General features: G+C 41.0%; 1 protein-coding gene across 1 annotated transcript in view; it reads left to right on the top strand.

Moving 5' to 3' along the window:
• The window catches only part of LOC136866863 (serine-rich adhesin for platelets), a 375,927-nt gene that overhangs the window by 202,446 nt on the left and 146,020 nt on the right, over positions 1–27,461 (top strand). Inside the window, exons 5-6 of the mRNA XM_068226874.1 lie at positions 202–368; positions 18,508–22,732. Coding sequence (XP_068082975.1) covers positions 202–368; positions 18,508–22,732 — 4,392 coding nt within the window. The remainder of the gene's footprint in view (positions 1–201; positions 369–18,507; positions 22,733–27,461) is intronic.

Genomic DNA, 27,461 nt, shown 5'->3' on the forward strand with positions numbered 1-27,461 from the left:
CGCTATCTTTAATGGTTTAGACGTTATTTCCATGTAATATCTTAGGCGAATAGCCCTGTATGAAAATGTATGTGCTTTTATATACTCTGTTGTGTTATTTATTTTGTGTATGTACAGTACTTGTTCAGTGATTCCTTTTAGGATAGGTTACCATTTGTTTGATAAGTATTGCTCGCTCTAGCATGTATTTTCAATTACTAGGGAAAGGCGAGTCGCTGCGTGTCTCGAAGGTGGAGCCATGGAACTCTGTTCGAGTTACATTCACCATTCCAAGGGAAGCTGCGCTTCGTTTGCGTCAGTTGGCACAACAAGGGGACCAGGCTCTTACACAACTGGGAATTTTGTCAGTGCAAGTGGAGGGGGATCAGGTGAGTTGGCATGAGAAGCAAAAGAAAATATCGTATTTCTCTGATTCCAAGATTGCGTTTTTTTCTTTCCTTCAGAATCTCACGTGAAAAATCAAGGGTCATCTTGCGTTTGTTACCTAACAATAATTAACACCACTGGGAGCTACCATGGTAACCACGCTGCTGCTTTTTACTCCCCCTGTGCGTGCGCACACAAAACTCGGTGACAACGAAATTCCTGCATTATCCATTCCTCAAAGAAACTATCAGCCCCGTCAATGCTAAATCCTTGATAAAGCAATTTTCAAGAAACAGTATCCTATGAATACGTATGGTTCTTTACATTATCATTCCGTCATTGCAGTAATTGGAGCAGGCACCGAAAAATCAATTGGCATTGAAATTTCTTAAGAGGGGGACAATATTTATATCACATTTGCCTGATATTGTTTAGGAAAACCATGGAAGTCAGTCATAAAGCAGAGTGGCCACAAGATTTGGAGAGAGAAGAACACATTCCGACAGCTCAGCTTGAAGACTGGACGCAATTTGTGTAATGTTCATACATGTGAAAGATCTGCATTATGTCCAGGCTTAGATGTGTATTTTTGACAAACTTGTTATGATTGTATTGCTGAGCAGGTTTTCAGCACTTCTCTCGGGCACTAATTACTGGGCTTTCTGATAGGAATCAAACTTGCACCTTCCTACCATGAGTCTAGTATTTTAATATGGTCTGATACCACACTTGAGTCTTGAGAGTTTGCAGTATGCTTGGAAGCGTTCTCATGTCTCATGACTTCAGATATTCTTACCACTGTGGTTGCTCATGACTCACTTCTGAGTAAGTAGGACAAAGTCTTTACAAAATATATTTTTTTTGGGACTTGACTTATTTTGATGTGTTGTGTATGATGAACCAATCACAGTTGCTACAGTTTTCAATGATGCACTCAGTCTTCGGGCACCATCAGGCATTGTATATGATAGTTTTCTCAAAAGTAAGCATCTTCTTCTGTTTCCCCACATGTACGGATGTGAACAACAATCTGTTACAGTAATATACTTTTGACAGAACGACAAAAATTTTTAGTCACAAAGTGAGGCAGTTTTAACAGAACATCAGTTGACATAACCTAGAGGCAAGATAAGGTTGAGGGTGCTGTTGTACAGTGTCAGAAAAATGTTTTTATGACCACCCCTAAAAAGCAATTCATTCGCTGTCAGTCTTAAACTTGTTTCTACTTCACCTTTCTCTTAATATGGTATAATCTATGTTAATATTTTGGTCAAGTGGAAAATACTGTAGCTGAGACGGTTCAAAAGTTACATATTTTATGGTTTATGAAATAATGAAAAGTTATCTAATTTTTCATAAAGAAAACTTCAAAGTTCAAAATTGGGGTAATGTAAGGGTACGTGCAAGCCTTGGAAAATTTACAAAAATTTGGGGTTTTGCCCTTCTGAATTTAGGACTAAAAGTGTCAATTTTTTAAATTTTCCTATTTCAGTTTAAAATTTAAAATTTAAATTTAATATTTAAAATTCCCACCTTCCATTTCAATTAGCAGTATGTGTTCATTCTGATATTATAGACCCTGTGCAAGTCATTTGGCACTCCTGCTTCATCAGTTATTGCCATTTGGCTGCTTCTTGTCTCTACATTTGGAGGTTAACTTTTGTGCTGGAGACGATATGGGGGGGGGGGGGGTCATTGTCAGAAACCGCCAAGTGGCAAATTATTAGTTTTAAAAAAAGGGTGGAAATTCGCAGAGACAAACTGCTGAGAATTTGGGAGTGTCTGAGACATGTGCAACAATACAGTGAGTTTGGAACAGTTGTTGACAAGCCAAGGACAGACTGCTCAAGGAAGACATCACCAAGCCAAGACTGTAAGTTACTGCAACTTTGCAAGAAGAACAGAAATGCTAGTTGTATTAACCCTCTGAGAGATCTAAAGAACTCATGTGGCAATATTGCCGTAACAGACTGCACATTATGCAACAGATTGAATGAAGCAGGCCTGATCATTTGTTGTACTGAGGAAACCACTTATGAACAGCAGTCACAAAAAGAAGTGACTTCTGTTTTATAAGGAGTGTTAAGGATGGAGCAAAGAAGCTTAGGAGAGGGCCATGTTCTCGGTTGAATACCAATTCGAGCTACCGCCACGATTTAATTTAAAGGTAAAAACTTCATAATTTTTCCGTTTTGAACTGAGAATTAAAAACTTCATAATTGTTCCGTATTGAACTGAGAATCACAATACTAAAAAGAAAGTATAGAGGTTCTACCTTTTCAACACACTGTTATTAAGTTCCAATGATTAAGGGCCGGTTCTACCACCTACTGGTAAAGTAGCGCGTAACTTGCCCTCCGCATAAAAGGATGTTTCCGTTCGACCCCCCCCCCCCCAGGTAGCGCTATCGGCCGCATAAATCATAGTTACCCGGCGCGTAATTTATCGGCCACTTCGAGGGCCTGATAAGACTTTACCTGCTGGGCAAGTTTTGAGATTTGAACATTATTAGCTGTATTTCTGGTGACATACAACTTAAATTAGCTTAGTATACTGAAAAAAGCATGTTAGTGTAACAGTGGTCGATATTGTGTTGCAGGATCTTGAACATTAATGCTTCCGTTGAGTTGCAACGGTCACACCAGTCTCTCGCATCAGTAGCTTAGGGAGCACATTTTATACGTCAAGCTTTCGTAAAGAAACTTTAAAAGCATATAAAATCAAAATCTATTTGGAAATAACTGGTTATAACTGGCGTAAGAAAATGCAATCTCGAGATTTTAATCCCAATTAGGTATTGATATTGAAGATCATACATTAAAATCACGAAAGCTCGACATAAATCGTTGTCCATAACTCTTAAGACTCCCCTTATTAAGCTTTTTGGTGATATTCAGCAGACGCAAACACAGAAATGAGTTTCATACATCTGACGATAGATAGCACCATACTCGAAAGCGAGAAGTCGATGAAATTCAGTCTAGCCAATTTCGTATATCGGTGTCTAGCTTCGGGTAGCTACCTGGCGCTTGCGCGGAGGTGGTTGGATGCAAGCCAAAGTACCAGCCGATTTACACCTCCAGCTAGTTTACCTCCCGGGCAGCTGCCAGCCACTTTACCAGCAGATGGTAGAACTGGCCCTCAATCATAAACAATTAGAGTTATATTATAATTGTTTATGATTTAGTCCTTTTGCCCTGTTCTATTAATTGGCTGATGATGGCTCTTTAAATGTGTCAAAGCCGGTCCCAAAGTTAACATGTTGTAACTTAATATTGGTACAGCTTAATAACAGTGTATTGAAAAGGTGGAACCTCTATACTTTCTTTTTAGTATTGTGTCTACCTCTACGACGCAAGGTTCGAGTTCATAGAACAAGAACCAACAAAATTTTTTTTTGCCAATTTTTGTTGCCTTAGTAGTGCAACAAGGAGGTGATGCAATAATGATTAGGGAATGCATCACCTTAGGGGTCCCAGAAGAATGTAAAGTGGTGACAGGTGCCATGAATTAGTACCAGATACTGCGAGACTACGGAGCAAGTTGTGTCTCTTCATCACAGAGGCTACTAGGGGAAAATTTCATGTCAGCAGGGCAACGCTCCATGCCACCAATCCATGGAATCAAAGCGATGGTTTCAAGCCAAAGACATTGAGCTGCTTCCCTGGCCGCCTTGTAGTCCAGATCTTAACCCCATAGAAAACTTACTGGCCTCCCGTAAGTCCAACCCCTCGTCCACGTCGTGGGAGGTTTGCAACGTCATGAAGTAAGGGATTGCTTGCAGGGGTGATGTACAGCGGAGACTGTGTGTGCCCCATGACCGCTATGGTAGCGGTGAAGGCCCTACAGGAACCCTGAAAAGTGACGGCTAACGGAGCTCTGGTGATGTCTTCAATGGCAGATGCGGCGGAAAAAGATACTTTTGGAACGGCAAATCTGGCAGACGAGGCAACCCTCTTCCTGTGGGGTTTAGAGAAACACGGGGAACCACTGCCTTGTAGTGAAGAGGGATCTTCAAAGGCTAAGGGAGACAACCCCTACAGAAAACGGCAGGCTTGGAGGCTTAGGTGGCAGTCCCACCACCAAGCTCGGTTTGCTGTGGTCTAATAACTCGCACAGCTTTAAATATAAACTATTAAAGAAACCAAAGTGAAACACAACTGGATGGATAATAAGTTGACGACTTTTGGCATGAAACGGAAAACGAGAATAGGTTTTTGGAATGTCAGAACCCTGAGAGAGCTCAGTAAATTGAAGCAAGTGGCTAAAGTGATGGAGGAATACAGACTGGATATCCTCGGATTAAGTGAAGTACGGTAGCCAGACTTCGGAGAAATACAGACTCTTAATAGGTGCGCATTCCTGTATTCTGGGCAAATGTGGGAGGATGCAGATGCAGGGGAGATGCTAAGGAATTGTATAGTATCACAAAGAAACTGTCAAGGAGAGGATTTTTCAGGAATAATAGAGAAGGTGTAGGATTGCTATTGAATGAAACTGCAAAGGGGAGCCTCCTTGATTGGAAACCCATCTCAGAAAGACTGATGACAGCTCGATTCAAGACCCGGGTTCGCAATGTGACTGTGATCCAGTGTTATGCTCCCACAGGTCAGAGATTGAAAACAAGGAAGAATTCTACTGCCAGCTAAATGAGACTATTAAGAAAGTTGGAAAGAGAGATATTATTATTGTGATGGGGGATTTAAATGCAAAGGTTGGTTCTAACAATGAGGGACTGGAACAAGTTATGGGGGTGCATGGAGTTGGTGACTGGAATGAAAATGGGGAGCTTTTCATTGATTTCTGTGCTAGCCATGATTTGGTATAGTGGGTGGCACTTTATTCCCTCATAAACGATGCTATAAGATTACATGGGTGTTGCCAGATCAGGTTACAGAAAACCAGATAGACCACATCACCATAAGTAGAAAGTTTAGAAGATCCTTGACTGGTGTTAGAAATAAAAGAGGGGCAGATATTGGAAGTGATCATCACCTGGTAGTTGCAGAGTTTAAAATGAAAATTGTGGCAAGTGGAAGGAAATTTGAAAGGCGAAACAAGAAATTTGTTTCAGGTAAATTGCAAGATGAATGTAAAAGGAAAGAATTCCAGATAGAATTAAGAAACCGCTTTGAAGCTCTTGCTGTTGAACCAGGACTTATGATGGATGTTGAATTATCATGGAAGAAAGTCAAGGACACATATTTAGACGTTAGTGAGAAGGTGCTTGGATTTCACAATTATCTCAAGAAGGAATGGATGTCTGATGATACTTGGAAAAAAATAGAGGCTAGAAAGCTAGTTAAGGCAAAGATTAATATGTGTAAAACAAGACAACAGAAAGCCGCAGCACAAAAGGAATATGTGGAAGCTGATAAGAGGGTGAAGAAAAGTGTAAGAAAAGATCATATACAGTGGGTAGATGAATAAGCACGAATGGCAGAAGAGGCATCAGCAAGGGGAGATACTAAGGAATTGTATAGTATCACAAAGAAACTGTCAAGGAGAGGATTTGTCAGGAATAAACCCATTAAAAACAAGAGAGGTGAACTACTGACCACCCGGGAAGAACAGCTACAGAGATGGAAGGAACATTTCTCAGATTTGCTCAATAGAGATACAGAACAGAAAGATAACCAGCAAATAGAACCAGTAGATAGTGACCCAAGAATAAATTTACATCCTCCAACTTGTTCAGAAATAGAGAAGGCCTTGAAACAGATAAGAACTGGAAAAGCACCCGGTATGGATAATATCGCGCCAGAAATACTTAAAGCAGATATTGAGACCTCTGCAAAATTATTGCACCCCCTGTTGGAAAGGATCTGGAATGAAGAAAAGCTACCACCTGAATGGAAGAAAGGCCTGATTGTTAAGATACCAAAGAAAGGGGATATTACTAAGTGTGATAACTGGAGAGGAATTACATTGTTGTCAGTACCAAGTAAGGTGCTTTCAAGGATCATTTTAGAGCAGGTGAAGGATGTTGTGGAATTGCGCCTTAGAAGGGAATAGGCTGGTTTTCGTAAACACCGTAGCTGTGTCGATCTCATAAACACTTTGAGAATCCTCTTGGAACAAAGTACAGAATGGCAGAACACCCTCTACTTGACTTTCATTGATTTTGAGAAGGCCTTCGACTCTGTAAATAGAAGAGTTATGTGGCAAACATTTGAAGAATATGGTATACCACAAAAGATTCTGAATATTATAAAGGATATGTACGAGGGTTATAAATGTCAGGTTCTGCATATGGGAGATCTTACTGAACCAATAGATGTTACCTCAGGAGTTCGACAGGGCTGTATTCTTTCTCCAACGCTTTTCCTACTTGTGTTGGATAGTGTGCTCAGGAGAGTGTATCAAGGTCGGAAAAGGGGGATCCAGTGGGGCTTACAAGATAGGTTAGAAGACCTTATTTTTGCAGATGACATCTGCCTACTGGCTCAACAGTTCAGAGATATGGAAGTGAAGATTAAGCAGTTGAAGGAAGAGGCAGAGGATGCTGGACTTAAAATAAATATTAATAAGACCAAGGAGATGAGGGTCAATTCCAAGATTGATGATAAATTGTCTATAGATGATAGAGGTAGAACAAGTAGACTCCTTCATATACCTTGGGAGTATGGTTACTATGACTGGAGGAGCAGAAGATGACATTAAGAGTCGTATCAAGAAAGCAAATGGTGCTTTTGTTCAATTGTATCCTATATAGAAAAACAAGAACATTTCTAGAAAAACTAAGCTACGACTTTTAAACACAAATGTTAATTCCGTTCTGCTTTACAGCTGTGAAACGTGGAAAGTTACCCAGAAGACGACTAAGCAGCTGCAAGTCTTTATGAATCGCTAAGACGTATCATCAACAGAAGATGGCTGGATGTTATTTCAAATGAAGATCTATGGATAGAAATCAACCAGCAGCCAATTGAAATGCAGATAAGGGAGAGAAAATGGCGTTGGATAGGACATACTCTAAGGAAGCCCGCTGGAGCCATTGAAAAGACAGCGCTCGACTGGAACCCCCAAGGCGCTAGAAAGCGCGGACGTCTGAAGAAGACCTGGAAAAGGACGATCGAAGAGGAATGTCTAACATTGGGAAAAACTTGGAATGAAGTGAAGAGGTTAGCCAACAATAGGAACAGGTGGAAGTGTTTCACGGAAGCCCTATGCTCCAGGAGGAGCAACAGGAAATAAGTCAGGTAAGTCAAACTTCTGGAGCACAATGGCATACTGGTTGGCAAAATACGAGTCGAAGAACGGAGAAGAATTGCAACTGACAAGCCTGCTGCAAGTCTAGAGGAGGTCCAACGAAGTACTGAACATTGTTGTGTAACATGTATTTTTGGATGTCTTTGTTTTAAATGAATAGATGACTGAATAATTTGAAATATGAAAAATAATGTTTTATTGGGTTGTCTTAAGGCTTGGTTTCTCAGAACTGACGCATGCGAGGTGCGAGGCCGACGTTGCGTACTTTCATCCCAGTGACGCTGCGAGGCTCGTGGTTTCCCAGGCTGCGAAGCGGATCAGTTGCCGAGCACATGTCTCGCAGCCTGTGCGCTACTGTTGGAAAAGGAAGCGGATTATGTGTCAGTACTGGAGGGTTTTCTTCACCCCTATAGCAGTATCAATGGAAACTGTTGATGATCTTGTGATGTCAGCCTGTATCGTCCACAACCTTCTCCGGAATGAGCGAATTCCTTGCCCAAATTAACACTTTATTGGCTATTTGGAATTAACAGAAGAAAACATGATTCCTCTGGCAGCTGACAACGGAGGTAATTCTATAATAAGAGACAGCTTCAAGAAATATTTTTGTAGCAGGGAGAGAGAATCGGTATCACAAAGAGAATATGCTAACAGGGTGGGGTGAAAGTTTTTTTTCTAACGGACAAACATGTATTTGTTTACCTATAGTTAACTTTTTTCTGTGACCCAATTAGCATAATAACGGAATGAACATCGTTATTAAAATAAAACACGTGATTTTATTAAATGAACAATACTGAACTCAAATTTTGTAAAATTATATATATTGGCATATTTGATATTAAAGTAATGGATTTATTGGTTGATATATTTCTAAATCTGTTAATTATTTAATCCTTTGAAACTGAACCCATATTTGTTATAAGTAACATCAATAATAATAATAATAATAATAATAATAATAGACGACACCCTACCACCGATCCACAGAGGCAGCTACCACATCAATGAAAACAAAAAGAATCCCAAGAACGGGGTTCCAAATGACAGTAAATTAACATTAATCGTCTGGTACCTCCGTTTTTGGAGTTTCTATTTTTACGAACTCTTTCCTTCTCAAGACCATCGTATAATACATAAAACTAGCAACATTTATTAGCTGTTCTACCCAACTTCAGTGATATCATTTTCCACGAGTTGTCTTTCACAACGTTGTTTTTGTAGCTCTTGTGTTGTGAGTTATACAACACTGGGTGCATTCGAACTTCTTCAATCAGTTCCTCGTCCACTTCGTCCGTAAAGCTCATCGTGTTGCTTAAAACAGTAAAAACAAGAATAGAAACAATGTCGCCTCGCACTGCTATCGCCTCGCACAAATCTGGCCGGACGAATGAGTGCGCGGTGACGCTGCGAGGTCTCACTGCGAGGTTGCGCACACTGCGCACTGCGCAGCTTGAGAAACCACTTGCATAAGCTCGTGTAGTCTGGATTTGTGCGAGGCGGGCCTCGCACCTCGCATGCGTCGGTTCTGAGAAACCAAGCCTTTATACTTTTTTCTGACACCGGTCTCTCTTATCCCCCTATTCAGCAATTTTTAATTTCTGTTGGATAAATGCTGTTCGTCATTCCCATATGATTTACAGAAACCTTCATCCCAGTAACTGGTGACTTTTTAACAAATAACTATTAATTTTGTGTTTTTACATTGAGTTATTTTTAAATGAATAATTATCACCTATGCCAGTGGTAACTATAGCAGCCAAATTGACTTTATCCTTGTTCGACGCTATGATCTCAGACTAATATTGGATCTGAAGGTCATACCATCTGACCGTGTAGCTGTTCAACATAAGAGTTGCTCACGGCAGACTTGCGGATCTCAAAACATCGTAGAGATGTAGGGATAAGTGCCCCCGAGAAGATCAAGTGATGTAAGCTTAAAGAGCAAATGGAGACCCTAGCAGGCAATGTAAATTTTCTTCCTGTCGACCTGAATGTGATTGACTACACATGGACCACATTCTGCAAATCTCTCACTGCGACTGCCACAGCAACGTTGGGTGCAATAAAACCTAGTTTCCACCATTTTGATAAGCAAAAGTGGTTATGGATGGTCCTAGTCCAAGAAAAGGTGCATGAAAAGGAGGCATATAGAAGCTGGGTTTCACAAAACTCCAGAGAATAGAGAAAGATATGTCATATCTGTCACTGAACTAAGTGCCGTCACTATAATGACCTGTGACCAACACTGGACTCGAAGGAAGGAGAGAAAACTATCTTCCAGCTGACCAAAGCTAGAACAAAGTCAGCATAGGATATTGAGCATTATGTGTGCTTAAAAGGCAAAAATGGGCAGCTAATACAGGATATACAGGACATCCTCAAACGGTGGCAACAACACTTTGAAGAGATTTCCAGCAGCAGGTCTTATCTTACACATCGCATCGGAGGATGTCACCAATGCCATCAGAAGTTGTTGTTGTTGTTGAGTCATCAGTCCATAGACTGGTTTGATGCAGCACTCCATGCCACCCTATCCTGTGCTAACCTTTTCATTTCTACGTAACTATTGCATCCTACATCTGCTCTAATCTGTTTGTCATATTCATACCTTGGTCTACCCCTACCGTTCTTGCCACCTACACTTCCTTCAAAAACCAACTGAACAAGTCCGGGGTGTCTTAAGATGTGTCCTATCATTCTATCTCTTCTTCTCGTCAAATGTAGCCAAATCGATCTTCTCTCGCCAATTCGATTCAGTATCTCTTCATTCGTGATTCGATCTATTCATCTCACCTTCAGCATTATTCTGTAACACCACATTTCAAAAGCTTCTATTCTCTTTCTTTCTGAGCTAGTTATCGTCCATATTTCACTTCCATACAATGCCACGCTCCACACGAAAGTCTTCAAAAATATCTTTCTAATTCCGATATCAATGTTTGAAGTGAGCAAATTTCTTTTCTTAAGGAAGCTCTTCCTTGCTTGTGCTAGTCTGCATTTTATGTCCTCCTTACTTCTGCCATCGTTGGTTATTTTACTACCCAAGTAACAATATTCTTCTACTTCCTTTAAGACTTCATTTCCTAATCTAATATTTCCTACATCACCTGCCTTCGTTCGACTGCACTCCATTACTTTTGTTTTGGACTTACTTATTTTCATCTTGTACTCCTTACCTAAGACTTCATCCATACCATTCAGCAACTTCTCGAGATCTTCTGCAGTCTCAGATAAAATAACAATATCATCGGCAAATCTCAAGGTTTTAATTTCCTCTCCTTGGACTGTGATTCCCTTTCCAAATTTCTCTTTGATTTCCTTTACTGCCTGTTCTATGTAAACATTGAAAAGGAGAGGGAACAAACTGCAGCCTTGCCTCACTCCTTTCTTGATTGCTGCTTCTTTTTCAAAGCCCTCGATTCTTATCACTGCAGACTGATTTTTATACAGGTTGTAGATAATTCTTCGTTCTCAGTATCTGATCCCTATCATCTTCAGAATCATAAATAGCCTGGTCCAATCAACATTATCGAATGCCTTTTCTAGATCTACGAATGCCATGTACGTGGGCTTGTCCTTCTTGATTCGATCCTCTAAGATCAGACGTAAAGTCAGGATTGCTTCACGTGTTCCTACATTTTTTCTGAAGCCAAATTGATCTTCCCCCAACTCAGCTTCAACTTGTTTTTCCATTCTTCTGTAAATAATACATGTTAAAATTTTGCAGGCATGAGATACTAAACTAATAGTGCGGTAGTTTTCACACCTGTCAGCACCGGCTCTCTTGGGAATAGGTATAACAACATTCTGCCGAAAATCGGATGGGACTTCTCCTGTCTCATACATCTTGCACACTAAATTAAATAACGTTGCCATGCTGGTTTCTCCTAAGGCAGTCAGTAATTCAGAGGGAATATCATCAATTCCAGGTGCCTTGTTCCTATTTAGGTCACTCACAGCTCTGTCAAACTCTGACCTCAAAATTGGGTCTCCCATTTCATCAGCATCAACAGCCTCTTCATGTTCCAGAACGAAATTATCTACATCGTTACCTTGATACAACTGTTGGATATGCTCCTGCCATCTTTCTGCTTTGTCTTCTTTCCCTGGAAGTGGCTTTCCATCTGAGCTATTAATATTCATGCACCTAGATTTCCTTTCTCCAAAGGTTTCCTTGATTTTCCTGTATGCAGCATCTACCTTTCCCAGGACCATACAGCCTTCGACATCCTTGCACTTCTCCTTCAGCCATTCTTCCTTAGCTACCTTGCACTTTCTATCCACTTCATTCTTTAATCGCCTGTATTTTTTTCTGCCCTCTTCATTTCTAGCATTCTTGTATTTTCGTCGTTCATCAATCAGGTCTAGTATCTCCTAAGTTATCCACTGATTCTTAGTTGATCTTTTCTTCCTTCCTAACATTTCTTCAGCAGCCCTACTGACTTCATTTTTCATGACTCTTCACTCTTCCTCTACTGTGTTTCCTTCGGCCTTTTCATTTAGTCCTTTTGCAACATGTTCCTTGAAACAATCCATCACACTCTTTTCTTTCAACTTGTCTAGATCCCATCTTTTTGCATTCTTTCCTTTCTTCAATTTCTTCAACTTCAAATGGCATTTCATGACCAACAAGTTGTGGTCAGAGTCCACGTCTGCTCCTGGGAAAGTTTTGCAATCCAACACCTGGTTTCTGAATCTCTGCCTAATCATAATGAAGTCTATTTGATACCTTCCAGTGTCTCCAGGTCTCGTCCACATATACAGCCGTCGTTTGTGGTGTTTGAACCAAGTATTGGCGAGGACTAAATTATGGTCAGTGCAGAATTCAACCAGCCGACTTCCTCTTTCGTTCCTTTGTCCCAGTCCAAATTCTCCTACTGTGCTACCTTCTCTTCCTTGGCCTACCACTGCGTTCCAGTCTCCCATCACAATTAGATTCTCGTCACCTTTGACATATTGTATTATATCTTCTATCTCCTCATATATTCTTTCAAATTCTTCATCATCCGCTGAACTAGTAGGCATATAGACCTGCACTATTGTGGTGGGCATTGGTTTGGTGTCTATCTTGGTGACAATAATTCTTTCACTATGCTGGTCGTAGTAGCTTATCCGCTGCCCTATTTTCTTATTCATTATTAAACCAACTCCTGCATTACCCCTGTTTGATTTCGTGTTGATAATTCGGTAGTCGCCTGACCAAAAATCCTGTTCTTCCTGCCAACGTACTTCACTTATACCAACTACATCTAACTTTAGCCTATCCATCTCCCTTTTCAGATTCTCTAACCTACCACAACGATTCAAACTTCTAACATTCCACGCTCCGACTCGCAGAATGTCAGTATCCATCTTCCTGATGATCGCCCCCTCTCGTGTAGTCCCCACCCGGAGATCCGAATGGGGGACTAGTTTACCTCCGGAATATTTTACCCGGGAGGAAGCCATCATCAGTACATCATTCATACAGAGAGAGCTCCATGTCCTCGGGAGGTGGTTACGGCTGTAGTTTCCCGTTGCTTTCAGCCGTGTAGCAGTATCAACACAGCTAAGCCATGTTGAGTATTATTACAAGGCCGTATCAGTCAATCATCTAGACTGCCGCCCTTGCAACTACCGAAAGGCTGCTAACCCCCTTTCGATGAACCATTCGTTAGTCTGGTCTCTCAACAGATACCCATCCGATATGGTTGCACCTGCGGCTCGGCTATCTGCATCATTGGGACACGAAGCCTCCCCACCACGGCAAGGTCACATGGTTCGCAGAGGAGGCCATCAGAAGTATAAACCAAAAAGCACCAGGACCAGACAACTTTCCAGTTGACTTCTGAAAAGTTGCGGGAATTAAAATAACCCATAATCAACTTTTTCAGTGTCTTAGTTGATTCTGGCTCTTTCCACTGTTTGGGCTACAATCATAATTGTGCCTATCTTTAAACAAAAAGTGGTACAGTAGAATATGCAAATTACTATCCAATTCACCTTCTGTCACACACAGAGAAGATTTTTGAGAAAATCCTTGATCAATGACTGCGTGACATCACCATTAGTACCAACCAGCGTGGCTTCATCAAGGGTGCTGGTACATCTGATGCAATCTTGGCTGAGATAATGCTTATTGAGAAGTACTGAAACGACAGCCACTGCATATTGCCTTCCTTAATGTTGAAAATTATTTTTACCGTGTTCCCTATAATGTGATCTGGTATGCACTTCGTGATCATACTGTACCAGAAATGCTTGGATTAAGATGCTATACATGAACACCACAAGTCGTGTACACTGAAGCTCTGCGCTGTCCCTGTTGCTTTTTGTCCTGATGATAGATACAATCACATGGGACCTGCGAAGAAGTGCCAAGTTGAAGATGGAATAGCCATCTCTCACAATACAGTCTGAGATTGAACAGAACGAAGAGCGAATACCTGGAATGCATTCCAAGAAACGGCTCCATCCAGAGGCCGTAACAAATGCAGTAAGCTTCAGATATCTTGGATCTCACTTACTGATTGATGGTGGGATAAGTGATGAAGTGTGAAATAGGATAAAGGCAGCATGGATGAGATGGAAGGAAGTCACAGGTGTACTCTCTGACAGAAGGATGTCACTAGGGGAACTTGGGGTAATTAGAACATTATCATAAAAATACCATATGTAGGAAAATAACAAAATTGGTTGTATGTCGCATTTCATTGGTTAATATTAATTGTTATTGAATTTATAAGTATTCATATTTTGGCATGACCAAAAAGTAACTAATGATATTTCTGCATTCCCACACATTATAGTGTTACTCAATTTGTGCAAGAGTTTTTTTTTATATATATTCATGTTAAGTACCCTTTTATAGTTTTGACTGGCGCAATTTTGAGTTAAATTTGTTTAACATTAATTAATTCTGAAATGTGTTCTGATTACCCATATTTATTTGAACATTGGGGTAATTGGAACATTAAATATCTGCAATAAATTTACAGGGGGTAAATAGAACATTCACAGGGTAATTAGAACATGACCAAGTAAAGTATGTAATCTTTAGGGCTAAGTTCTTTGCTATCAACCACCGCCTGAACAAGTATGGAATAACATTTTGCTGGATTGGTACAGGAGAAATTCTGGAGTCAGACTGCCAAAGCATATGTTTGGACCATACCTTGGAAAGTTACGGACCTCCAGTTTCAAGAGATCATATTTAACTTCTGGATTTGAATGTACAGGTCTTATCCCTTTGAACCGGGAAAAATTTCGAGAAGAAGTGTATGATCCTTTGGCTTTAACCCACTTTAAGACAAAAGCTGTGACAAACATTCCTGCTGTTTCTGCTGCCAATGGCACCAACAATATCCCATCAGTACCAGACCCTGAAACGTCAAATTCTCCACAACCATTCGTCCCATCAGTACCAGTCCCTGAAGTGTCCAATTCTCCACAACCATTGGTACTAGTTCCTGAAATTCCAAACGTTCAACACCAAACAGTATCAGTAACTGTACCTGAAATAAATTACCCTCAAAAAGTTCCAGGCCTGAAACCTCAAGCACGCTTTTGAAAGTGTCATTAGAGAATCCTTAAGTAAGAAGCTTAATCAGGCCCAAAATAACCCAACACCTCAACAAGGAGTTAGACCTATATGAACGAAGTTAAGTTCACAGTATGATGAAATTCTGACCCCCCCACCCGAAGAAGCTCTACAGATAATAAAATATACCCAAAAATCAAAGGAGTCAGGCAGTAAAAAAACAAACTGTAAATCTTTTCCTCCTAAGAAAACCAAAAAGCAAAACTAAAATATTCCAGCTCATCATCTGATAGTAATCAGGTTTCATATGTAATTCAAGTGATTTTTTGCCTGGATAGAATCATCCAATAGTGACAAAGACACAACATTTCTTTGGAAAACATTTGTAATCATAAGTATTACAGTGTGTATTATGACCATCAGTGGTATATTGGTAGGGTTTTGTGCACAATGATAAATCTAAAGCACACGTTAAATTTTTTAAAGAAGTGATGCCAGGATTATATGACTGGCCAAGAAAAGATGACATCGAGGAAGTTTTGACCACATATATATCGACCAGCTTGACAAAGGTACCGAGAGCCATTTACACAACATGGAAATGCATATGCTCCATTGGTCGATGGGCATCACACTCCTTCATCATGTCAAAAACGACACTGTTCGCCAGCAAATGGACATTGCACCAATCACTGAGAAGGCACAGGATAAACTTCTTCAATAGTATGGTCACGGCATGCGTTCTGCACCTGGAGCATACCAGATTACATGATGTAGAAAGAGATAATATACTGCTTTTTGCAGTTGATATTGTGATCTGGGGAAAGAACAGCAAAGAAGTGCAACAACAACTAGATGTACGGAACAAAAAAATTGAGAAGTATGGCATGAAAATCAGTACATATAAAAGCAAGACTGTGGTGATGTCGAGAGGGAAAAGACAAGGAAAGGGCACTGTGAAAATTGGAAGTCAGAGTCTGGAATTTGTGGACAGCTTTAAATACCTAGGAAATGCAAAATGCTAGGGTGGACATGGAAATTAGCAGGAGGGTACAGCAGAGTAATGCATTCTACCAAAGTGTAAGAAAACTTGCTTGGAGCAAAGAAGTACCAAGGAAAAGTAAAGAGGTAATGTACAAAACGTACTATGTACCCATACCGACTTATGCAGCAGAGACTTAACTAGCAGGCAAGGGAGTAGAATTCAAGCCATTGGGATGAAATTCCTAAGAAGTATGATAGGAAAGACAGAGTGAGAAATGAAGATGTTAGGAAGGAAGTTTGGGCTAGGAAGGGTAAATGAGAGAGTTGAAAAGAATAAACCAAGGTGGTTTGGACAGTAAAGAGGATGGAGGAGAAAAGTATTCCAAGACAAATGCTCGAGGCAAAGTGCGAGGGCAAGAGAGCAAGAAGAAAATCTAGAACAAGGTGGATTGAATCAGTGAAGAGCAGCATAAGAAGACGAAATTTAGACTGGGACAAGATCGTGGAGGAGGAATGGTGGAAGGAAAGAGGAAGATGAAGAAGTGCCATAAATACCTCGACCCGGCAGGAGCTGGATAAAGGGACATGATGATGATGATGATGATGATGATGATGATGATGATGATGATGTCCATGTGGACATCCAAAGCAAGGCTGGCACGACACAGTAAATGCTGATATAAAGACTGTGAACTTAAGAAGAGTTGATGCCCAAGATCGTGCGAAATGGCAAGTCAAGATTAAAACAACTGACCCTGCACTAGCAGGAAAATGCTATAAAGAAGAAGAAGAATTGTTTTCATTGTGACAAATGTTGGGTTACTTGGACGTCTTCAATTAGGGCAACGTTGTTGGTAAAGTCATCCTGCTCTTCCTCTGTCAACTCGTGCTTCTCCATAAATGTCATGTTATTCATTTTGTAATACAAGATTCCTACCATATGAAAACTTTGGTACACACTGCTGCACTGGAGGAAAGCACGCATAAAATTTGCTCCAAATGTGCCACGGAGTGCACAAGAGGGGTTGTGCACATTTGCTTCTAGGTACAAACATTCCTACTGCTCCACCCGGAACATTCAGTATTTCAGCTGAATGACTTTGATGTTCTTGATTTAGGACAGACTAGAAAGTGAGAACATCCCCTGAAGTGGGGAGGTGCTAGATAAAAGCTTGCCACATCGTTCAGTCTACTGCAGACCTTCCAGCATTAACATAATTCACAAGCAGTGTGCCAGTTGTCATCTTTGTCAGAGAAAATTGGCAATGGTGCTTCATGCTGCCAGAGTTTCATTTGTTACTTGTTCAGACATGCCAACTCTCCCGATTTAAGCGGGTGACTCCCAATTTTTGGTCTTTCCTCCCTCGCAAAGACTTCTTTCCTGATTATGAGAGCAGTCTTGTTTATTGTTAGAATATGCCATGTTTTTCCTGATTCTGTAAATAGGTGGAGAGAATTAATTTTCAGTGGGCACTGGCAGAACAAATGAAATGCGCTCGTGGTGATCTTAAGTATGACAGGATCTCTAACGCAATGCTTTATATTTTATCATTTCAACATAGCAGTGCCGACTGTGAGACACTTTTAACATGTTTACAAGGACAAAAACACAGTTCAGATCACTGTATCCCAAAAGGGAATCATTGGGGAAAACAACCACCTTAAAACTATTCAGCAAGGCTTTGAGCAAATAATTTAGTTCTGAATATTTGAAGAGATCTAAGGCAGTTAGGATGAAGAGTCATGTGTTCAGATATATGCGTATAAATAAATAAGAGGAATTGTGCAATAGATAACTAGTATAATGTGTTAAATATTCTTCAGTTCATGCGAGTTGCATCATCAATGATGGGTCGTAACATATTGCAATATGCCGTAGTCTTCTGATTTTTTATTTTGAAAGTTGGCAAGTCTGCTTGTTCCTTTGCCCGTTCAGGAAGGATATGTTGACAGTGTGCCTCCCAGCATGGGAATAAAATATTGTAACTAAGACTTTCTTAATTGGGGATGTCAGTAAAGTTTGCCTGTTGGTTTGTGCTTGTGGCACAGTTATTTGTATCAAGTTATATCATGAAGATTGACCTAGGGCACAATAAAGCGTTGTTGAGAAGCTGTTCACAGTTTGTTACAGTCCTTTCAAAAGGATTGAGCAAACTTTGGCAGCTCCTTGTCTGTTACAGTAGTAAAGAGAGGAGTTGTAATTCTTTAAGATATTTGCTTAGAGTGGCATCTTATAAAACTAAAAGTTTCATATATATCCTGTGTATTTAAATTTTCTTCCTCAAAATGTATAATAATATTATTTAATTCAATAAAATTTTAATGTAGGAATGTAAGATGAAAGGTGTTTGATATGTGACTTTGTTAGTCATTGTCTTTGTTAATGTTTTAGACATGTCTAATGGGTACTATTATGTCCACAGGTCATATCCTTGCGGATTGCAGGACGCTTTGGTGGAGAGAGCCAGGAGATAGTTCTTCAAACTGCTCCTGGGGACAGTGGACCAGCCAGCTCTTCATTACCTTCAACATCAAGTGCTGCTGGTGGCATTCCTGACACTGGTTTAGGTTCTGGCAGCTTTCGTAATGTTGCCCAGATCCTAGCTCAATCTGTAAAAGCTGCCTCGGGATCAGCTGAGCCACAGTTTCGTAGTCCAAATGTCGTAGCACCCACCGATGGAGATCCTATACCTCCCTTCCCACCACCAAAGCAGTCGCCTAATTCAGCTAATCCCTCTGGTAGTAGCTCTGTTGCAATCACAGCAGGGGCTATGGGTCCATCAACATCAACCTCTTCAAGAGCACCTCAACACAATTATCATGGACCTTTCCCATTTGCTAGCATGACTCATGCTGCCCATGCTATACAAAATCGTGAGTCACAGCATGGTATCAACCCTTCAAATCATCATTTGCATCAGAATGCCTCATCAGGTTCACCTTTCAGTCATCACAACTTTACAACTCCACCTCCTCCTCCTTATCCTGGTTCCTCAAGTAACACTAATGCCTTACAGCCATCACAGCCTTCTCCAGGGGCTCAGTCCTCAGCAGCTCAGCCTTATAAAACAGCAACACCCCAGACAAGTATTAGACATCCACAGGGACCTAACTGCCAGCTACCTTTGTCAGGAGCAACTGCAAATGTGGCACTGTCTAGTCCACTTCTGGTGAACTTGCTGCAAAATGATGGAGGGGCAGGACCCCCCAACAAAATGTTACCTCCTCAAGTGGCTCCTGAGAAACCAACAAGAATCAGGCCTCCACAGAAGAAGATTCCTCCGAGACGAAGAACCAGTGCTGGAGACAGCAGTGAGATAAGTAGGACACCATTGTCGCCATCAAATTCTCCTGCAGGCATTCTTGATTCTTCCACTTCAGGAAAATTACTTCACCATCAGTCATCACCGTTTGCTAATGTAGCACTTGGCAATATACCTAATATAACTCCTTCTCCATCTCCCCCATCCGTCCTGTCTTCTGAAACAAGTATGCATCGTCAAACTCTCAGTATTCCTGAAAATTCGTCAGGATTACTTTCAAATTCCAGCCCATCTTCTATTTCTGCTGGTTCTTCAACTAATCATTCTCAAATACCAGTAGTTCCATCTGTTCCCATATCAAACCCCAGTCATCAGCAGATTTCCACAGTTCCTTCTCCTCATTCTCGAATCCATCCTCCTCCTCCTCCAAGTCCGTCACCCATCCAACAAAAGGTATTTGGAGTTTCTCAAGACGTAACGGCATTCAATTCAGGAAGAATTCCTTCAACTAATGTGCCATCCCTGGGCAAACCTAACATTCAACACCGTGAAGTGCTCCACTCCTCACAGCTAGGTGTGACACCAGCTGCATCTTCTGCTGTTAGATTACAACCACAGAGGCCTCTACCAAGTGCTCCCTTGGAACGACTGCCTACACCTTCAAGTGCTCCAAATCCTTTGTCAACTGCCATGGGTACTGTGCTTAGTGCTAGAAGTAATGCTGGAATCTTGACACCGGGACGACCGCAGCATTTCCAGCAGTCTATTCCTCTTCAAGGCCCAAACATTCAAAGTTCTTCTAATCCTCCTCCATACCCTCGAATGCCCCATCAAGTGCGGCTTCATCAGCAACGTCCTATGCATCCTGGAGTTAAAGAAGTTTCACCACCACAAGGTCAGCAGGGGCAGATAAAATTGGCCACATACGTTCAAAATTCAACACCTAGTTCTGGAGAATACTCAAGGTTTGGCACAAATAACATGACAGATCCTAGGTTAGTGAATCCTGCTCAGGCATTGCCCAATCTAGCTACAAATGGCAATAAAACACCCATACGAATCCAGCCTGGAATGCCATCTAATGGGAGTCCTAATGGTGGATCTTGGCCTAGACCATCACAAAATAACTTTCAGAATCAAACTACACTGCAACAAAATCTGCCTCAGCAAAGGGTATTCCAAACAAGTTTTGGTCAGCAGCAGCCTCCGCCATCTCAGCAGCAATCTTCACAGCAGTCAGCTCAGCCGCAATCCCAGCAATCTCTTCCAGAAGTGGAGCAGGAAACTAGTCAACTCAACTGTCGCCCTAACACAATACCGATGTCACCTCCAGTATCCCCTCCACCTTCTCAGTCCCCGGTAACATCATCACCTCTCACTTCAACTGGCAAGCGGAGACAGTTTCTCATCAACCCACTTACTGGACATCTGGAGCCTATGCCCAGTGAGAGTAGTTCTGACAGTGAACCTGAATCATCAGCAGGAAATACATTGGAATCAGGTGGTATAGATGATCCCTTCTTTTATTTCCCGTCACCTCTAAATGATCGCTCAAATTCCATGTTTTCTGATGACGACGATGATGTAAGTAGTACCTTGTCAAGACGAGCTGACACAACTACGACAACAGATCAGTCTGACTCTGAAGCTACTGTAAGGTCAACTGGAAGTGATGCATCATCCACAGCGCGACATCATCGACTCAAAACATCTCGCGATTCTGCTCACAGTCCTGCTCCAACGCATGGTGCTCCTGGTGAGAAGATCAAACTCAGGCTGAAGCTGGAGAAGAGTGAACCGGTCACGCCAGCATACAAAGTTGATGTGTCGTTTGTGAATGTACCACCTGTTAGGAAAGCTGACAGTCGTTCAGTAGTGGGAAACAGGCTCTTTGTCGGTCCTGGGAGTAGTCAGCCAAATAGTGCAAGTTCATCTGTACCGAGTGCTAATAGTTGTGTTGGTGTGCTAGGAGAGGAGCCTCGAGTACCACCATTGCACATCTCTTTACGGGGTCGTAATGCAACCGTTGTGATGAGATCCCGTAAAGAGAGTAAGAAGTGGCAAAATAAAGAGGTATTTAGTGGAAGTGTTTCAGGTTTACCTATCAGTAAGATGGCATCAAGCAAACGTTCATCCTCGAGTAAAATGAATCGTTCCTCCTCAAAAATCCGGGAAAGTGCAAATACTTCAGTTGAAAATTTGGGTTCATCTGTGGTTAGGACTAAGAAAGCTGGAAATTCTGGTGACGATGGAGATGGTGGAAGTTCAGGGCCCCCAACTTCTGTTGTTAGAATTAAGAAATCTGGTGTTAGTGTTAATCATGCTTCACCTTTGGGAGTGATGAGGATTAAAAAGCCAGGAAGTGGTAGTGTGGCAAGTTTGGATAGTACGGGTATTTCCCTAACACCAAGTATGATGCGTAACAAAAAACCTGGCTTGTCTACTGGTGTTGACAGTTCTTCAGTACCATCGCCCTCAGCTGTAGTTAGAATAAAGAAGCCGTTGTGTTCTGGAGTGACAGATGTGGATGGCTTGAATCCCTCATTATCCACATCTGTAGTGCGTAACAAGAAACCAGGCAGTGGAAGTTCGTGTTCTTTTACCTCTAGCCTTGTTTCTAGTAGTAAAGTTTCTACTAAAACTATCTCGAAATGTGATTCATCTAAACGGGAACATCCAGCGTATATGGGTGATGAACGGACGGTAGGGAGTGAGACTGCAGGAAAAGTTAAAACGAAATTTAAAGAACGTCGTCGTCATGACTTGGATGATGTACCATTAAAGACTCGTATTTGTGATTCGGACCAGCCCCAAGCATCAATACAAAATAAGATCTCAGCAACTGGTGCAAATGCTCCAGTCAAGACCTTCAGTGTTGATGGAGAGTTTTCTGCTCTCCATCAAGCTGAAAGTAGCCCAAAAAGGCTAGACAGTATATCAGTGAGTGAAAGAAGCAGTAGTGGTCACAAAATTAGTGTAGGTGGAGGTAAAACTAGACGCAAAGAATCTAGAAAAAAGCTCCATAGTGCAGATAGTTCCCATCACAGAGAACAGAGTCTTTTATCTGGGGGACGGTTAATGGATAGTCCAGGGAAGTGGCGAGGTACAGATAGGCCAATAGATGATGCAGTTGCGAGAAGTGAATCGACAAATCCTGTTACTAAGGGATTAGGCCATTCGGACTCTTCTGCAAGGCGTGCCAAGGTGCCAGATAGGACGGATGGTGGTGGTGGTGGTAGTAGTAAGAGGAGTGGTGAAAGTGGGGGATCTAGCCAGAGATCAAATACAGGGGAGAATGGTTTACCTGTTCCCCTTTCACCTGGTTCTCAAGGTGAGGAGAAAAGAAAACGACAGAGTTGTCCGGACGAGGATCTCAGTTTCACAGGTAAGCAAATAGGAGCAATATTGGAGTATCATTATCAGTCCCTTGGTGTCTGTTACAAATACTGTCTATGCATTAGACATGCAATACTCTCACAGAATAAATGAAATATAGGTGGTAAGTTAATCCCTGTATTGTTGAGTACATGTATGCTATAAGAGGTTAAAGGAAGTTCATTGTTCAAAGTTCAACTGCATCTTTCAATATACCAAAACTGAAGTTTCTCAGGAAAGTTTTTATCTTCCAGTTAGTGTGGAATTCTTGAATTGGTGGTTGTAGTTTGTTCATGCATGGGTAGTTTGGACTCCAGTTGATCGGCTCTCTGGCATCCTGATGTTCCAGAACTGATGAAGGAGTTGTTTCTTATCAACTTACGAGTTTGATCTTTGACAGGATTTTCACTTGTCTCAAATAGTAGATGTTAATTCTTTTTAAGGTGAACAGCAAGACAAACATGGCAAGAGTTAAGGTGGGAGAAGGCAACAGAGATATCTTGGTTTGTTTTTCTTAGCTTTTTTATGCCTCCTTCTTTGTTAGTTGCTCATTTTTTTCCTTTTTGAGAATGTGAGAGATTTTTTCCTGTTATAACATTTAGTATCCAGGTTTATGCGACTATTTGATGCCTGTTTTGTAAGGTCTTCTACATCTTCATTTCCAGTAATTTTGAGGTCTGAAGGAATCAATTGTAGAGTCATTCATTTTATATATATCATAGTGGCAGTTCAACAATGGATACCAATTCAGTAGATATTATACAATTTATCGCACTTTTAATATAAATATAAGATCAATACACGTAACAGTTGTAATAGTTCAGAGAAAGAAAACACACCACGAGGCTTTATTTCTGTATGCACTAGAGTCCCGTTAATCCAAAAGTCTGGTTAATCCAAACTAAAATATTCACTTTTTAAAAATATTCTCCTTATTGAAATGAAATGACATATTATAGAATGAAGATTTTGTTGCATTTTATTAGTCATGTTTTACTAGAATAACTTAATGTAAACATAATTACACATCATAAACCATCAATCACTGGTCGTTTATCTTTACAAAGCTAGTTAGTTTCTTTTGCCGTAGTGATTGGAACCTACTCGATGATGCAGTGTTAAACCAGCGTCTCATAAACATCACATCAGTGGGCGTAGCAGCGGAGTGTTGCTCGACGTAGCGTACGGCAAGTTCTTAGGCGGCCGTGGCATCTGAATGTGACACTAGTTGTTCATTATGGTCTTCTTCGTCGTCACTCTGTTCTTCAACTCCAGATTCTTTCTCCACCATAGCTACAATTTCTTGATCTGCTTGTAATTGATGACAGTCAGCTTCCATCCACTCGCTATTTTCATTGGCTTCCTCACACCCAGGAAGTTGTTGAACGATTTCAAGGAGATTGACATTTGCAGACGCTTCCGCTGGACTCTCGATGAATGCGAGACTCGGCCACAATTTCTTCCACTTTTTCCTCATGAACTGCTCATTGACACCGCCCCCATACCTCTGCTGCCCAGTAAACCACGTCCTTTACATTCACTCCTGCGAGAGAAAATCCGGGCACCTAGGTGTCTCCGGAAACTGTAAAAGTAGTTAGATGGACGTATAAAATAATATCATTATTAGAAAATATTTTCCAGTTAATCCGAAATTTTCGTAATCCGAACAGACTCCGGTCCCAATTCGTTCGGATTAACGAGACTCTACTGTAGTTGATACTGCCAATCTTAACAGGATTCCTCTTCTGCTTCTTGGTGCCTTAGCCGTTGTAGATGTTGGCCATCATCATGGTGACGTCTTTTGATACAACGCCCCCAAAGAGCTCCTTGGACATCATGTTGCACCATCTGTGAATGTTACCCATCCAAGAACTCCTCCTGGGTCCTCTTCTCCCATCAGTTTTACCTTGCAAAAAAAATAAAATTAAAAAAATAAAAGATAAGCAGTAGATGGTACATGGACTCTTTTTGCATGATATGGCCTAGATACTGCAGTTTCGTCGTCTTATCGGTAAACGTGAGTTCAAGCTGAAAACCCATACGTCGGAAGACTTCTTCGTTGAACACATTAGAACCACGTTATCTTGAGCAGGCTCTTGTTGATCCAAATTTTGAAAGCTTGGATTTTCTTCTCCATAGCATCGGTTATTTCCCTAGTATGCCTCTTCAGTGATGCCTAGGCTATTACACCTTTTGGCAGAACTGTGGAGGATCAAACCAGCCTTCAGACTGAATACCCAACATACATACATAGAACTAAAGGTTGAACCGCAGTGGCAACAACACACAGCCCCGTCACGTGCCTCTAGTGATTATAACCAGCTCTGAAAGCCATTCACATTCACTTTTTCCCAGTAGAGTTTTCGAGTTATATGGGTGTTTTCTCCATCCGCCCCTCTGCTCTTCAGCGCATTGAATATTTTGTCTCAATTCTGTCACCAATGAGTACGGTGTCTTCCTTGGGGAAGTCTAACAAACAGGTGTACACATTGCAGTTGACAGTCCTGCAGCGTTGCAACAACGAATTCCAAACAAGGCCTCAGTGAGTACCGAGACCGCTGTGGAATCCAAGTTGAGATTCCCCCATATTTTCTTCACATTTCTCATAAATTTAGGCCTAACTGTGACTGTGAATAAGTTTGAGGAATACTTTCAAGGTCTGATTCATGAGACTGATTGATCTGAAGTCATTGCAATCTTTTAGAGTCACTTTCTTTGGTAAGGTAGTGAATGTAGATCTCGGCCAGTCTTAGGAACGATGCTAGTATACAATAGTGTACCTTACATTGTTTTAAAGTATGACTAGCTAATGTTCCTGTGCTTCACTACGGAATTCTACATTGTATACAGAATTCTAGGTTAGGTAGTATACTCGTGAGTAAGATCGTATTAAATTGCATAGTTCTTAACGTTACCCCAGAAACGCGATGGGAAAGTCACCGTACGTCTTTTCTCGTGTGAAGACTGGGTTAACAAATTTTCGTTGTAATGATAGGCACTCTTGCCTACCATCAGTCACAATCAAGTTGGGGAGTTTTCATTATAATGTCAGACACTCACTCTCCACCTGCCCTTTTACATCCTCAAAAAGACTATCTTAGTGGTTTTCCCTGCTGAAATCAACGTAGGTCATTACAATGGCGTCAGTAGGAATGCCACGATTAAAACCAGTGCTATCATATGAAATACTCGATCAAATGAAAAACCACGTTTTCCCGCTTTTAATGAACAGTTATACGCTGCCGATCTAAAGTCCTAAGTTCCTGAGCTAGAATGACCAGGCCTTGAGCCATGAACACTCCTCTTCCATTATTTCATTAAGTGTGCACACTGCTCATTCCAATCAGCGTGTCGGAGTAGGGATCGAATGGCTGGAATACTATGATGAACCCGTGTGTTGTATACCAGCAGTACCAGAAAATTTATGAACCAGAGTAATGGCATGCTAAAGAAGAAAGTTATCTAACTCCCCAGCTGTTTCCTGCCAATAGTCAGGCAGGCTGTTATTAATACACAGCAGTAATCCTATCTATCGGAGATGAGTGGTAGCATAAGAGACGAACATCACAACAAACAATGGTCAATGTACTGTTATTATTGATCAATTTTATGAGCTTGAGATATTGTAGGCCTTCACATTTAGTTTTCTTCCAACTCTGAAATACCACTCATATCATAGTCAATACGGTAAAACTGAATAAAAAATCAATGATAGGAAATTGTATTCTCTGTAACTTTTGTTATATACAATAAAACCTTGTTAATTCGAAGTCGTTGGGGCACAAAAATCGGACTTTGAATTACGTGATTTTGAATTAACCGCCAACTCTTAATTCAGAAATGCTAACCCTTACCGTGTACTAAGGTCCATACTGCATGCAATTAACCTTGATTCACAGTTTAAACCTTTCAAATGCCATGGAAAAATAAAAGCGATTTCCCAAATGTATCCAACAAGGTGCATTTACAGTATTCAAATTCACGATACAATATTCACTTGGATAACTCCCTGACAAACCTAACCTCACGCAATGAAAGAGAAAAAAAAAAAAGGTATTCAAAGAGGTGGAGAAATCTGTGCTGGCTTCCCTGAGCAAGTCCTTTATTCATTGGATTACTGAACTGAATGCATTTTAGATGTCCTGTACTTGCACAGAAAGTACCGATGCCCTTAAAACATCGTAGTTTATCAAACTTTCCTATGATGAGGGGAGAAAGTCTCTCGCTTCCACCTGCATTAGAACACAGTACAGTGACTATCCTTGTACGATTTCCCGCCATGGTACTTCTCTCGAAATTCAGAAATGCGAACCCTCGCCACAACACAAAGTATTCTGTGACGCATTAATTCACGCAATCACCTTGATTCACAGTTTAAACCTTTCAACTGCCTTGGAAAAAACTATTCCGGAGATGTACCAACCAGGTACATTTACATTATTCAAATAATGCACTTGGATAAAACACTGATAAACATAACCTCACGCATCGAAAGAAAAAACTCATGGTTCAAAGACAAATTATGCTGGCTCCCTTGTACAAGTCCTTTATTAATTGGATTACTGCCCTGAATGCATTTTAGATATCTTGTACTTGCACGGAAAGTGCCCGAAGCCGTTAAAACCTTGTGGCTTATCGCACTTCCCAATTACGAGGGGAGGAAGTCTCTCGCTTCCGTGTGCAATGGCCCCCCCCATGTACAATTTCCCGGCTCTCACTTCTCTCCTATAAAACCGTAA

Source organism: Anabrus simplex, chromosome 3 (assembly GCF_040414725.1).
Source record: "Anabrus simplex isolate iqAnaSimp1 chromosome 3, ASM4041472v1, whole genome shotgun sequence".
NCBI classification, from domain to species: Eukaryota; Metazoa; Arthropoda; class Insecta; order Orthoptera; family Tettigoniidae; genus Anabrus; species Anabrus simplex.